The sequence below is a fragment of the Bos mutus genome, chromosome 11 (assembly GCF_027580195.1).
Source record: "Bos mutus isolate GX-2022 chromosome 11, NWIPB_WYAK_1.1, whole genome shotgun sequence".
In the NCBI taxonomy this organism is placed as follows: domain Eukaryota; kingdom Metazoa; phylum Chordata; class Mammalia; order Artiodactyla; family Bovidae; genus Bos; species Bos mutus.
Window position 1 is genome coordinate 38,562,264 of NC_091627.1, and position 13,986 is coordinate 38,576,249.

At 36.1% G+C, this 13,986-nt stretch overlaps 1 protein-coding gene across 1 annotated transcript in view; it reads right to left on the reverse strand.

Moving 5' to 3' along the window:
• Positions 1-13,986, reverse strand: part of GMCL1 (germ cell-less 1, spermatogenesis associated) — a 63,550-nt gene that overhangs the window by 26,773 nt on the left and 22,791 nt on the right. The window contains exons 8-9 of the mRNA XM_005893592.3: positions 12,687-12,777; positions 9,807-9,944 (exon numbers count right to left, since the gene is read on the reverse strand). Coding sequence (XP_005893654.1) covers positions 9,807-9,944; positions 12,687-12,777 — 229 coding nt within the window. The remainder of the gene's footprint in view (positions 1-9,806; positions 9,945-12,686; positions 12,778-13,986) is intronic.

Consider the following 13,986-nt stretch of genomic DNA (forward strand, 5'->3'; position numbering starts at 1 on the left):
TGAGTGAACTCTGGGGAGTTGGTGATGGACAGGGAGGCCTGGTGTGCTGTGATTCCTGGGGTCGCAAAGAGTCGGACACAACTGAGCAACTTAACTGAAGTGAACTGAACTGATGGCCTCATGATGGTAAATGTTATCTTCCTTCGCCTTAGGACTCTACTTTAATCACATATATTTAAATCTTTAGTTAAAAGAATATTCTTACATTTAATGGTTTTCTTTTCATAGCTCATACTAATTTTCATGTGAGAAACATACCAAAAGTAGTATTTTCAGTGTTTACAAAACCTTTAATAGAAAACTGAATAATGGAATGTTCGTGTACGGCATTATCTAAAAGCAACTAAATAATGAGAAGTAAATCATTTCTAAATTCTTAGATGAATCAAGCACACTCAATAACTAATTCTGACACATTCAGTTCAGTTCAGTTGCTCAGTCGCTCAGTCGTGTCTGACTCTTTGCAACCCCATGAATCACAGCATGCCAGGCCTCCCTGTCATCACCAACTCCCGGAGTTCACTCAGACTCACGTCTATCAAATTAGTGATGCCATCCAGCCATCTCATCCTCTGTCATCCCCTTCTCCTGTTGCCCCCAATCCCTCCCAGCATCAGAGTCTTTTCCAATGAGTCAACTCTTCGCATGAGGTGGCCAAAGTACTGGAGTTTCAGCTTTAGCATCATTTCTTCCAAAGAAATCCCAGGGCTGATCTCCTTCAGAATGGACTGGTTGGATCTCCTTGCAGTCCAAGGGACTCTCAAGAATCTTCTCCAACACCACAGTTCAAAAGCATCAATTCTTCGGTGCTCAGTTTTCTTCACAGTCCAACTCTCACATCCATACATGACCACAGGAAAAATCATAGCCTTGACTACACGGAGCTTCGTTAGCAAAGTAATGTCTCTGCTTTTGAATATGCTATCTAGGTTGGTCATAACTTTCCTTCCAAGGAGTAAGCGTCTTTTAATTTCATGGCTGCAGTCACCATCTGGTTTAGATAACTGTTATAATTAAAATTACTGTAAATGCAATAGATGTTTTCCTTCAGTAATAAGCATATTAATTTTTCTACAAAATGAGACTTTGGAAGCTGAGATTTTAATTATTTTACGTAAAAACATGGACTTATTAAACACCTAAGTTGAAATGGCTTAGCACCATATTTATTTTTTTGTTTTTATTTATTCCCAACTAAAAGGACAGTTTTTCTATTTTAAGTTAAGTGATTTGTCTATCTTTACCAAAAGGCAGGGGGGGAAACCCTAGTGCAATTAAAATCTGGATTGTCACTTCATAATTATCTACCTGTGCACTGATTTATTAGTGTCCTTTCTTAAAATCCTCCATAAATATACTTTTGAGTGTTTCTTTCCTCAAAATAATATTGTTGCTAAATAACTGCTAAATATCTAGGTGACAAACAATTCATCTTTAGTAGGTAAAGACTAACAGCAAAGCTTATGTGACTCAGTATATCTACAAACATATTCAATCTTACTTGCAATGTATTTGGATTTTTAAGTTTTGTTTTACTGTATTTTATTTTTTTAAAAAACAGCTGATCCCTTCCCATTAAAATGATTTCTCAACTCACGACTGGTACTGCTAAGTCACTTCAGTCGTGTCTGACTCTGTGCGACCTCATAGACGTCAGCCCACCAGGCTTCCCCGTCCCTGAGATTCTCCAGGCAAGAACACTGGAGTGGGTTGCCATGTCCTTCTCCAATGCATTAAAGTGAAAAGTCAAAGAGAAGTCGCTCAGTCGCGTCCGACTCTTCGCGACCCAGCCCACCAGGACCGCAGCCCACCAGGCTCCTCCATCCATGGGATTTTCCAGGCAAGAGTACTGGAGTAGGGTGCCATTGCCTTCAGGTTATACCTATAGTTTGAAATTCACTGATCTAGAGATAGAATATGGCTTTTCATGATTCACTTATAAAAATGGAATGAAAACATTATACATTCACATTCACAAATATTATATAAGCTATATCCCATGAAAATAATTTAAAACTTAGTTTCAACAACTTTGAATGATCTCTTTAGAAACTAAAAAACATTTTTTTTTTGGTTGTGCCATGCAATTTCTTAAAAGCATTTTTAACAAGTTAAAAATGTGTGTACATATTTTTGTCCCTCCTTTCTTGCCTTAAATAAAAGTAAAAAGTCAAACTAGAAATCTTTTCAGTCACTGGTAGTTCACCCAATAGCATCAGCCTCAAATAAGTCAACAGAACCACTCGTTCAAATGCAGTGCTGACAACTGATACATAAGGAGAAATCCCTAAAAAAACAAGACTGAAAAACATAGAATGAAAAGTGAAACAATTTCCTTTATGTAGAGCTTTTAATATGATTATATGCAGACATATCTCCAAAAGGTAGAGTTTGCCAGAATCCTTGTCGGCAGTTAGTGTTCAGTGGAAAGATTCTGTAAAAGTGCCTTCAAGAAACTTCCACTTAGTGAAAACAAGTTCAATCACTTTTTTAAACTTTATCAGACCAAAATCCAAAACAAACTCAAAATGGGCACATCAAGGTGGCACTGGATAGCACTATAAATCAGCAGTTGCAGATCTAATTGATAAGTCTTATGTAAACACAGTACTTTTCTAATAGAAAATATAAGTCAGAATGAATTTATTTAGATAATTTCTCTTGTTTTATACAAAGGATATGGGGAAGGAGGTCTCCAAAAGCAAACTATTTGAAAATCTAAATGTCTTATTTACAAAACTTTAAAAAACAAACAGAAAAATAAGATACACCCCTAGCTTGCCTAGTATTTTATTGCTTAAATGAAAGTGTATATTCAGGTATTTCTTGAGAAATCTGTATGCAGGTCAAGAAGCAACAGTTAGCACTGGACATGGAACAACAGACTGGCTCCAAATTGGAAAAGGAGTACGTCAAAGCTGTATATTGTCACCCTGATTATTTAACTTACATGCAGAATACATCATGAGAAATGCCGGGCTGGATGAAACACAAGCTGGAATCAAGATTCCCAGGAGAAATATCAATAACCTCAGATATGCAGATGACACCACCCTTATGGCAGAAATTGAAGAACTAAAGAGCCTCTTGATGAAAGTGAAAGAGGAGAGTGTAAAAGATGGCTTAAAGCTCAACATTCAGAAAACTAAGATCATGGCTTCCAGTCCCATCACTTTATGGCAAATAGATGGGGAAACAATGGAAACATTGACAGACTTTATATTTTTGGGCTCCAAAATCACTGTAGATGGTGAATGCAGCCATGAAATTAAAAGATGCTTGGTCCTTGGAAGAAAAGCAATGACCAACTTAGCATATTAAAAAGCAAAGACATTACTTTGCTAACAAAGGTCCATCTAGTCAAAGCTATGGTTTTTCCAGTAGTCATGTATGGATGTAAGAGTTGGACTATAAAGAAAGCTGAGCGCTGAAGAATTGATGCTTTTGAACTGTGGTGTTGGAGAAGAGAGTCTTGAGACTCTTGAGAGTCCCGTGGACAGCAAGGAGATCCAACTAGTTCATCCTAAAGGAAATCAGTCCTGAATGAATATTCAATCAGTCCTGAATGAATATGGAAGGACTGATGCTGAAGCTGAAACTCTAATACTTTGGCCACCTGATGTGAAGAATTGACTCATTTGAAAAGACCCTGATACTGGGAAAGATTGAAGGCGGGAGGAGAAGGGGACGACAGAGGATGAGATAGTTGGATGGCATCACCGATACGATGGACATGAGTTTGAGTAGGTGATGGACAAGGAAGCCTGGCGTGCTGCAGTCCACTGGGTTGCAAAGAGTCAAACACAACTGAGCGACTGAACTGATATTCAGGTATCTACAACATACAAAAATCTACTCACAACCAGTAAAGCTTATAGCAAAAAACAGCCTATAGGTTGAACTGTTATATGAAGCACATTGTCAGAATTAGATCATGAAGGTGAAGGAAAAAGTCTACATAATAAAAATTCCTATCTGGATAAGTAAGAATATCTTATACAGAGCATCTAGGTATATTAGTATAAAAATGGAGTAGTTCATCTCAAAGATCTTCTTGTATAATAATCTAAAAATCTAGTTCCAAAAGATGACAATTTAACTTACTGAGTACAGTATTTTTCAATAAAACTAATTATATGAATTTCTGTATTATATCTTTCCATTTTAAGCAACTTATTTTCATAAAATTCATACTTTAACAATTATCATCTCTACCTTACAAAAATATTAAAAATTTCCCCATTATACCCACAACAGTAATTCTTGACATTAAAAAGTTACAAGGATACCCGTAAGGGAATAAATCTATTTCACTACTTTGTTATCAAGAGCCAAATTAAATATACTTGAAAAAATGGTGATTCAAAATTACTGCTTAAGTTTATACAATTGGATATGCAACTTTAAAGAGATTAAACATAGTGGAATTCTTTTAAGTAATCAGTAAGTTGCAGTTGGGGACTTCCCTATAGTTCAGATGGTAAAGAATCTGCCTGCAATGCAGGAGACCTGGGTTCGACCCCTGGGTCAGGAAGATCTCCTGAAGAAGGAAAGGCAACCCATTCCAGTATTCTTGCCTGCAGAATTCCATGGACAGAAGAGCCTGACAGGTCACAAAGAGTCCACGAGGTCACAAAGAGTCCAACACATGCTTACTCAGGCTAAGCGAGTAACACACACACAAGATGCAGTTTAAAAAAAAAAAGCAGGGCACCGGGGGACTTTAGAACAGGAAAGACTTGGGGTGGCATTTGAGCTCTGCTTCTAACTAGCTGTGTGACAGGATAGTAATATTTCATGTATAAAATGGGAACAATTACCTTGATAATTTTAAAGATTATGTTACATAATAGACATTAAATGCATAATCTGGCATATTACTGGGACACTAAAGAATTTACACACTTTTCCTTCTCTCCTTTATAGTTCTTAGGTTAGGAATTAGAATCTAAACTTATTTGACAGAGTAAATGCAGTAGATTTATTCCCTTATGGGTATCCTTGTAACTTTTTAATGTCAAGAATTACTGTTGTGGGTATAATGGGGAAACTTTTAATATTTTTGTAAGGTAGAGATGATAATTGTTAAAGTATGTTTTAGGACACAATTTTAGTTTACACAAACTGAGTGTCTACTACCTATCAAGTACCTAAGAGAAAAAGATGAAAAACACGTGGCCACAAGAGGGCCACAGATATATTCTATACTAGAGTAACCTAGCAAGAGATAACGATGCCTTAACAAGGAAGTGGTAGCAGGTAAAAAAAAAAAAAAAGGTTTGAGAATTATCTAAGAAAAAAATATACAGGACATGGTAAATGGATGTGGAAGAAAAGAGTTTGAGGAGGAATAGGATGACTTTCAGGATTCTGCCATTTTTGTGAGGCTGGGCAAGTTATTAATGTTGATGACTGATAAGCAAATATAGGAAGAAAAAAGAATGCAGGGACTAGGACTGGAGGGGAAAGATTAAGTATTTTTTTGAATAGATGAACTGAAGCAATTTATAGATGGCACGCTATCAGTTGGATATCTAAGTATGAAACTCAGGGAAGAGGTCAGAACTGTATTCTCTCAATAAATCATAGGAATGAAGGAAATCATTTGGGGACACTATGTAGAATGAAAAGATCAATGAGCCAAGAGCACCCTTAGGAGGTTAAGAGGTGGGCAGAGTAAGAGAAACTTACACAAGAAAATGAATGGTCAGAGGGACAGGGAAAGAATCAGAAGAGTATAGTATTTCTAAACTAAGTTAGTACTGTACAGAATTAAAGAAAAAACTAACAAACCATGATATAAAATGCTAGGGAAGTTAAAATAGGACTAACATAAGATCACTAGATTTTATAAAAACAGGACAATCCTAACTTTTGCTGGAAAGTTTCAGTAAAATAATGGGGGCAAAAGACAGATTGTAGTGGGTTGAGAAAAGTCTGAAAGGTAAGAAGATGGAGACAGCAACTATAGACTACTCTGAAGAAGGTGATTTTAAGGCAGAGGAATAGTTACCATGAAGGGGACTCAGGGTCCAGATGGGAGTGGAGGGATTTTTGTTTTGTTAATGAGAGGTCTGACCATATTTATAAGCTGAGGGAGACCAGGAAGGGCTGAAGATACATATTATTAAATGACAGCATAAAATTATAGATTATGAACACAGTAGGAAGTTGGCCTGAAGAGAAAGGGAGCACCTCAACCTCTGGGACAGGACAGGAAGGAGAGGTGAGTAAACTAGAAATCTGAATAAATCTTTGCCTGATTATCTTGAATTTATATAAAAAACAACCGAGTTCCCATGGGCTTCTCCTTGTAACTCAGTCGGTAAAGAATCTGCCTGCAATGCAGGAGACACAAGCTTGATTCCTGGGTCGGCAAGATCCCTGGAGAAGGAAATGGCAACCAACTCCAGTATTCTTGCCTGGAGAATCCCATGGACAGAGGAGCCTGGCAGGCTACAGTCCACAGGATCACAAAAGTCGGACACGATTTAGCGACTAAACCACCACCACCCACTGATAGTGAGGTGACTGGAGAGGACGCTTGAACAGGGGACAGAGGTTTGATAAACGATTCGTGAAGCAAATTAAAAACAGTGACCAAGTAAAAGTGATATAAGGAGTCACAAGGTACAAGCTTAGCAATGAAATATGAGCTTGCAGTGGTACCAATACAAAAGTTATAGAATGTTCTGGAGCAGTACTCAGCACAAAGTAGAGGGTATTAGAACAAAGAAGGTTTAGTTTAGTTTTAGAATTTTGTAAAGTAGGACAGAAAGTTAAAGGCAACTGTGAGAGAGAGCGGTTCAGATGATCTAATATGAAATCCAGGTCTGAAAGGAAGAAAAAAGCAGGAGGCTTGAAAGACTGGCAGAAAATGGAGTTTAAAATGGACTGGAAATCAAATAACAGTGTAAGAGGAATGAGACTATGAACCATCTAGAAGGTTATTTATAGCCTGCAAACTACTGGATTTCTGATGCTGAGAAATTTTGGGTTACAGAAAGATTCAAATGTAGCAAGGGCTTAATGATCAGCAGATAAATGTTACAGGAGTTAAGGTCAAATTACTCAGAGGCTAGTAAATGTAATGATAATATGGACACATTACATTACCGAAGAAGGGTGGAGAATTCATTTCACATTTAAATGAATGTGAAAGAAAAGACTGGGGGTCAGAAGAGAAAGAAGAGAGTATGAGCTGGATCACGTGCAACAAGGATTTAGAAAGGGCACTAAGGTGGCTGGGCCAATGACTATCTGGCCTCCTAACCCTTTATTAGCAGGATGTGTTGAGAGAAAGTCCTCCACAGAGGGAAAATACTCTCTTCTGAGAGAGCTAAATAAAATGGAGGGAATATAGGAGAGGACATAAAGAGAAAGGTCTGGGAAAGATGGTAACAAGATAGGTCAGAGGTATCAATGGGGAGGGAAGCAAGACAATGAGAGTATAGAACAAAACAGACTTAATGACCTCACCTAAGGTAAATCTAATTCATGAGAGCTGGACCACAAAAAAGGGTGAGCACAAAAGAACTGATGCTTTAGAATTGTGGTACTGGAAAAGGCTCCTGAGAGCTCCTTGGACTGCAAGGAGATCAAACCAGTCTGTCCTAAAGGAAATCAACTCTGAATACTCATTAGAAGGACTGATGCTGAAGCTGAAGCTGCAATACTTTGGCCACCTGATGCAAGGAGTCTACTCACTGGAAGATCCTGATGCTGGGAAACATTGAAGGCAAAAGGAGAAGGGGGTGGCAGAGGATGAGATGGTTAGATAGCGTCACCAACTCAATGGACATGAACTTGAATAAACTCCAGGAGATGATGAAGGACAGGGAATCCTGGTGTGCTGCCGTCCATGTTGTCACAAAGAGTTAGACACAACTGAACGACTGAACGCAACAAATCTAATTCTATGAAATAATCGAATTCAACCGCGCTCAACACAGTTAAATCCTAAAATACTACCATGTTTCTACACAAAGTCTGGATTTAATTTGGAATTAACAGGTGGCTCAGACGGTAAAGCATCTGTCTACAATGCGGGAGACCCGGGCTCAATCCCTGGGTCAGGAAGATCTCCTGGAGAAGGAAATGGCAACGCACTCCAGTATTCTTGCCTGGAAAATCCCATGGACGGAGGAGCCTGGTAGGTTATAGTCAGTCCGTGGGTTTGCAAAGAGTCAGACACGACTGAGCGACTTCACTTTCTATTAAAATTTTAATTTTTTTCTCATTTAATCTCATTAAATCTTGAATTTAATTCTGACCTAAAGATGATAAAAAATGTATATATTAAAATTTCCCAGATTACTGAACATATAACTCTGAATAATGTTAACACATTTGGCACTATTTCTGAAAAATGATCAGCGAATTTTAGCTAAATAACTGAAACTATTTTCACTTATTTCAAATCTGGGATACATTCCTATTGAGAGCATATACCAAGGTATCTTGAAGATGTGAGCTATACGGCCACTTTTTGCCCTCTCACAAACAGCATGGGATTTAATTTTAGTTATACCCTGCTTTTGAAATGATAATTTATTTGGATATACAGGAAAAACTATTTGTCCATTTATATTTTAAAATGAAAAAAGTGCCCTCTATTTTAAGTCAGAAAAAATCATGGATGAAATCTGGTCAGAAATTTGGGATCTAAATTCTTTTCGATTTTATATTAAAGCAAAATATTTCAGACTAGAAATATTTATGCCCATCTTACATTTCAAAAATATACAGCTTATCCCCTTGCATCACAGACACACCTAAATTAAACTACTTTAAAACAGACTTTATTTTTTAAACTCTTTAAAAATTCATTAGAGAGAGCCTTAAAAGAAGTATGATTAGAGTGGGAGTATGGAATAAGCCCTGGCATCCAATGTCACACACTGCTAGTGTCTGGTGTATAATATACACTAAAACTAGTATAAAGCTGCTATACTAAAGGGGCACATGATCTTCAAATGAAATGGTGACTGAGCAAACAAATCTCAGACCCCCAACCCACACAAATATAATACAAATGAATTATACAAAATTAACAAAAAAGCACTGTCTATAAACCTGCCTAGAGTGATTTTATTAAAAAATGCATTACTTTAACTACCAGAAATGTTAACTCTCAGTTTGTTTTCTATTGAATACCTTTATAAATAAATGTACCGATTTTAACAATTTAAATCTATAAACACAATCATGTCAAAAACTAAGGTGCCAAAAAATTATAATTTTCAGATAAATCTATACAAATTTACAAGTAAATCTTCAAATGCTACTTTCTATTTCTTAAATGTGAATATAGTACTAAATTTAATCCTACACAAACACTAGTTAGAAAATTAAAACAGTAATTGTTTCACAAGTTTTAAGTCATAACCAGCAAAGATATTACATTTGCTTTGACATAAAGTTTAAGACTAGGATACGAAAAAGAAAACAGCAAATTTAAGGAGTATTAATAGAAAAAGAAGTTGACCTTTAAATAACACTTCAAAGTCAAAGTCTAGTCCAAAATAGTGTACTGGTAAGGCAAATTAAAGAACACCCACATTATAGAATACTATACAGCCACTTAAATGTTCTGAAGAGTATTTAAAGATATGGGAAGATACTCATAATATATAATGTGAACAAAGAAAATTATCTACATGGTATGATTCTGCTTGGTATAAAAATCCTTGCTGGAATTAAGGATAACTTCTATTTTCTTCATTATTATTTTTCTATGATATATATATATTACTATTACAATCAGAAAGATTTTACTTAAAATCACAATTTTATCCTGTTCTTACCTGAAGGTACTAGAGAATCTTGTTCAATAATTCTTGCAGAGGCCAAATCACTGATAATATACTGTAACCTTAAATGTCTGAATACTGACACAAATGGTTTTCCTTGCTCAGTTTCAAGGAAGGTCATACCTTCAAAATCTACAAAACAAATAAAACCAAACAAAAAAGCTTAAACTAAATAGACATTCTTTTCAAAATGTATTACTTTATCTCTTCAAACTTGGGGAGATTTAGAAAAAAAGCCCCAGGAAATTAATTTGGTCCTAATTAGACCCTTGGGCTGGGAATTCAATTGATGCCTTTCTTGGGGTTGGAGCTGACAGCACATAGCCCAGCAAGGTGGGAAAGGAAGGGTTGAGAATGGTGGTCGAGGGTACGATATCTTTCCAGAATCCCTTTTCCCAGGGACTGAACACTTCAGTGGAACTCTAGCCCAAATACCTCATTCAAGGGTCTTCACAAGACACGGAACATTTCTTGGCATCTTTCTAATTTACACTTTAGTTACAAGCGATGAACATTACTCAAAACCTTAATTCTCTACTACAATACAAAATAAGATACAAAGACATTGTAGCTGTGAATCTGCAACACAAGGGTAGTATTTATTGTTAAAATAATTGAAAGTTATGGGTCTTTTCTTCTAGGGAGAATTTAAGCTTATTTCCAAAAATACTCTCAGCTGCATTCCAATATGCTCTCATGAGTGGGAACGAAAGGTCTGCTGCTATCAAGCATGGACTTGCACATAATCCTTAGCCTGTTTTCTGTTACAAGGTATACCCACAGCAGTGGACTCAGCCTTGCTGCTGTGATAGGAAATAAAAGAAGCAATCCTTAAGTATAACTATGCAGAAAATTTGCTAAATTTCTATTGTTCTCTTGGTCCTGACGCATATATATCTGAAAAGACAAATAGTTAAGATAACCTAAGAGGAATATTGGGCTTCCCCTGGGCTTTCCTGGTGGCTCAGATGATAAAGAATTTGCCTGCAATGATGGAGACCCGGCTCAATGCCTGGGTCAAGAAGATCCCCTGGAGAAGCAAATGGCAACACACTCCAGTATTCTTGCCTGGAGAATCCCATGGACAGAAGAGCCCGGTGGGCTATAATACATGGCGTCGCAAAAGAGTCGGACACGACTGAGCAACTAAACAACAACAAAGAGGAATATACTAAAATATAGTGGGTAAGGGCTACAAGTGATCTTTTTGGTCTTATTTTCTGGGTATCTGTCACTTTTATAATTTAAAAACTGTTTGAAATAAACTTCTGAAGTCCTCTTTGAAAAACAAGGGCATCAGACATACATTCTGCCTTATGCAGTAAATGTTTCCCTGCAAAGTTTTCTTAAACTGTATACTTTTATACTACTGAGGCTGGGACAGAGAGCCTAGAGTGGGAAAACCAGAAGGCAGAGGGAACCACAGTTTCCTATTCTAGCTTCTGCCACTTAGGCTACAAAGTAATTTCTCTCTTGATGGACTGTTGCAGTTAATCCAATTGGAGCTCAAATGAGCATAAATTTATGTCAAAATTTACCTAACATCTACTGCTTCTATTGACCCGCTTTGTTTTTTTAACTTCTCTACCTTCTTTATCTTTTTCAGCTTTTACTTCTGTTTTTAACTTAAATTTTCTCCTCTACTTTTTTTCCTGTACAATTTCTTAAATCCCTCTTTAACTTCCATAAAGTATAACTTAAGACAGAAATTTAGTGTTTTATTCTTGAAGCAAATCAAGTTAGATTTTATTGCTATGGTCATTTATACATTTTGGTTCATAAGCTTCAAGGAAAAACAATTAGCTAGTAAATCTCACTACATAATTCTAGAAAATTTATTTAAATAAGACTAAAAGAGCACACTGAATTTTAATATAAGAGCCTCTATTCATCAATACACCTTTAAAAAAGTTAAAAAACAATCTAAACTGAAAGATAAATGCAACACATATTTGTGACAAAGAATTGGTTATCAAGAATATATAAAGAATGCCCATATATCAGTAAGAAAAGACAATTACAATACTAAAATAGGAAAAAGACCTGAACAGACATTTCACAGAAGAAGAAAACATATGCTGATAAACACACAAAGAGCTGTTCAATCTCTTCAGTTTTCAAGGAAATGAAAATCAATACCACAGTATAATAGTTCAATAACAACAAAAAACAGGATGATATGTTGTCCAGGAGTGAGGTGAATCTGGCTTGTATTGGCTCACAGGAGCTCATGGCATGCATTTCTTTCCAACTCCACATTCAGTAGTATCATGTTAGCCTGAAATTAGTCTTAAAATAAATTTAAGAAAATTTATCATTGAAAATTTTTAAAAATGCTATAAATAAGTGATTATTTTTTCAGAAAGCCAGCTTACTAGCACATCACTATGTTATGCATTCATGTTAAGACATGTGTAGAATCCCATAACATTATTTTTTAAAAGCAAGGGAAAAATAAACACAAAACTAAAGACAGTGGTTGGGGAAAGCTGAAGTGACACAACAGAAAAGAAGCACATGAATAGACTGAATTTTTAATGTTCAAGTACTTGATTAGTTCATTGAGGTTCAATACATTATTTTTTTTTTAAAGAAAAAGGTAGTTATGCACAGGTAAAAAATGATAGTGAACTAAGAAAATCATGAACTAAGGACTGTGATTTTTATCCACTTTTTTGCTCCTGATGGCCATTAAATTTTTTTTTTTTCTGTAATCTCTTTTATCCAACCTAAATTTTTTCAGTATAAGGGACTGAGTTAGATCATTCCCAACGTCCTCTCCAGCTCTAAAATTCTCTATTTATCAATAAATCAGGGCTCAATTTTAATTAAATTTCAATAAAAAAAAGTTCTGAATAACAATTTTAATCACACCTTTTTTCCTCTTAGAAAACCAGACATCTGTTTCAGTCAAAAGCTGTTTTAAAGATCCATTCCAAGAAGGCACAAGTTGAAGGAACATCCACTAGATTAAAAAAAATAAGAAAAAAACCCTGTAAAACTTCATCATTTTGAGTTCACATTTTCAAACTGTTTTCTTAAAACACAGTATCTAAAAATTTAATTTCCATTTTATAAGCACTGAAAGAAGTAAAACTATTACATGATATGCTCATGATAAGCCTTAAATTCATCATGGCATTAATCATGGTCCAAAGATAAAAACTAGATGAGTATATAAGGAATAAGCTAATACCTGAAAAATATTTATGGTTTCAAATGCACTATAGTTTTAGTATTAAAAAGGTAAATGTTCTACATGTGTGTGTACACACATACATATAAAATATACTATATCATAGAGTGTAGATACAACACATATACACAATATATAAAATATACTAATTTATTTTACTCAATTAACAATTAAGTTTCTTTTTTTTTTTTTTTAATTTTATTTTTAAAAAAATCACATGCTCCCCATCCTGAACCCTCCTCCCTCCCAACCTCCCCATACCATCCCCTGGGCCTTCCCAGCGCACCAGCCCCAAGCATCCAGCATCGTGCACTGAACCTGGACTGGCATCTCGTTTCATAATGACATTTCACATGTTTCAATGACATTCTCCCAAATCTTCCCACCCTCTCCCACAGAGTCCATAAGACTGTTCTATACATCAGTGTCTCTTTTGCTGTCTCGCACACAGGGTTATCGTTACCATCTTTCTAAATTCCATATACATGAGTATACTGTATTTATGTTTTTCCTTCTGGCTTACTTCACTCTGTATAATAGTCTCCAGTTTCATCCACCTCATTAGAACTGATTCAAATGTATTCTTTTTAATGGCTGAGTAATACTCCATTGTGTATATGTACCACAGCTTTCTTATCCATTCATCTGCTGATGGACATCTAGGTTGCTTCCATGTCCTAGCTATTATAAACAGTGCTGCGATGAACATTGGGGTACACGTGTCTCTTTCCCTTCTGGTTTCCTCAGTGTGTATGCCCAGCAGTGGGATTGCTGGATCATAAGGCAGTTCTATTTCCAGTTTTTTAAGGAATCTCCACACTGTTCTCCATAGTGGCTGTACTAATTTGCATTCCCACCAACAGTGCAAGAGGGTTCCCTTTTCTCCACACCCTCTCCAGCATTTATTATTTGTAGACTTTTGGATCGCAGCCATTCTGACTGGTGTGAAATGGTACCTCATAGTGGTTTTGATTTGCA